At 50.3% G+C, this 1,643-nt stretch overlaps 1 protein-coding gene across 8 annotated transcripts in view; it reads right to left on the reverse strand.

Annotated features, from left to right (window-relative positions):
- The window catches only part of PXK (PX domain containing serine/threonine kinase like), a 175,061-nt gene that overhangs the window by 79,952 nt on the left and 93,466 nt on the right, over positions 1-1,643 (reverse strand). The window contains exon 18 of one of the 8 annotated variants that reach the window (XM_045290013.1): positions 70-962. The exons of the other annotated variants lie outside the window; for them this stretch is intronic. Coding sequence (XP_045145948.1) covers positions 943-962 — 20 coding nt within the window. The 3' untranslated portion in view covers positions 70-942. Of the gene's footprint in view, positions 1-69; positions 963-1,643 lie in introns of those variants that run through there. 8 annotated transcript variants of the gene reach the window in all.

Genomic DNA, 1,643 nt, shown 5'->3' on the forward strand with positions numbered 1-1,643 from the left:
AAAAAAAAAAAAAAAAAGACCAGGTTTCCTGGTTGGAGAGAGCCTGGTGGTAGGCTTCCCAAGGCCATGGTCTCTCATGGGTCCCAGAACTGGTCTGCAACTGAACTTACTTCATGGCTAAATTCTAGGCCAAACAACAGACAAGAGCACACTCATTCCACGGAGGTGCACATATCTTAGGATAATCAACTATTCAAGTCAAACATGTACACCAGGACAAAGTTCAGATGGGTTAGGAAAGAAAGAGGGAATGGCCACAGGAACCACAGGGAGACGTGATAATACATTGTGCCGATTACAGTCGTTAAATGGAAAACTGATCTGCTCTGTAAACCTTCACCCAATTCACAATAAAACGTTTTCTTAAAGAGCCCTTAAACAGATACAAATACTTTCAGGAAGAAAGACACTGCTGCCAGACAGGACTTGCCCATGTGGATCCAATAGCTGAACACATGGCCCAGGGTTGAGGGTTGGGAGCCATGGTTCAAAGTGAGTGTCTGGATTGGAAGGAGAGAGGTCTCTCCAATTCCCTGGCCCTTCACAGTGGAGGTCACTAAAACCCAAACTCACTCAAGGGGCTGTGAGGGCTTACTGTGTGCCAGGCCCTGTTCTAGTCCTTCGTAAGTGTAACTCACTGAAGCCTCGCCACAACCTGGTGAGGCTGGCACCGCTATCCTCATTCACAACTGGGAAAACTGGAGCGCAGCAAGGTGAAGTGGCCGTCCACGGCTCCAGAACTGGCAGGTGGTGCCCTCACGCCAGCGTCTGTCCCTCTCGGTGCCATCCTCTCGGGTTCCCAGCGTGGGCTGCGCTGCAGCTGCTCCTTTCAGCAGAATGCAGGGACGTGACGTCTCCTTTCCTTCTTAGGAACACTGCTTCTCACCATCACAAAGTGGGAAGCCACTGTCCTGGATGCACTTCCCAGAGAAGCATGCTTTTTTAAAAACCACAAGCTGGGTCTGGAAGTTAAGACGTAAATGGGAATAAAGACGATTCCAGCAGCAAGATGGGCAGAGAGCGAGGGGTCTGAGGGAGGCTGGTCTCCTGTCCTGCAAGGAGGGACTAGTCTAAGTGGAAGCTGATAAGCCAGAAGTCGTCACCACTATCCTTAGGGCCCAGCCCTCATACCATGAGGCCCTGAAGGCAGGGCAAAACCCGGACCCACTGCCACCAAATGGAGTCCAACTTGTTGATTCCATCAAGTTGATAGCAACTCGAGATAGGGTTTCTGAGGCTTTGAATCTTATGGGAGCAGACAACCTCATTTTCTTCCTCAGAGTGGCTGGTGGGTTTGAACCACTGACCCTGCGGTTAGCAGTCCAATGATCGCCTGACAGCACCCTGGGAAGCCTATGCAAGGGCAAGCTTACACAAACTCAACAAGGATATACAAAGCACCTCCATGTGTCCCGTGATCTGTTTGGGTCTCACAGGTGCCTTGCACACAATAGATACTCAAGCTGTTGCAGGTGGGTGGGCTGGTTTTTCAGGGGTGAGCATGTTTAAGAAGGGAATCATTGGGAGAAAAATTCACTCTGGCTGGATCACTGACCCTGCAGTTAGCAGTCCAATGATCGCCTGACAGCACCCTGGGAAGCCTATGCAAGGGCAAGCTTACACAAACTCAACAAGGATATACA

Source organism: Echinops telfairi, unplaced genomic scaffold (assembly GCF_000313985.2).
Source record: "Echinops telfairi isolate 266 unplaced genomic scaffold, ASM31398v2 ScPeMD7_31;HRSCAF=116, whole genome shotgun sequence".
Classification (NCBI taxonomy): Eukaryota; Metazoa; Chordata; class Mammalia; order Afrosoricida; family Tenrecidae; genus Echinops; species Echinops telfairi.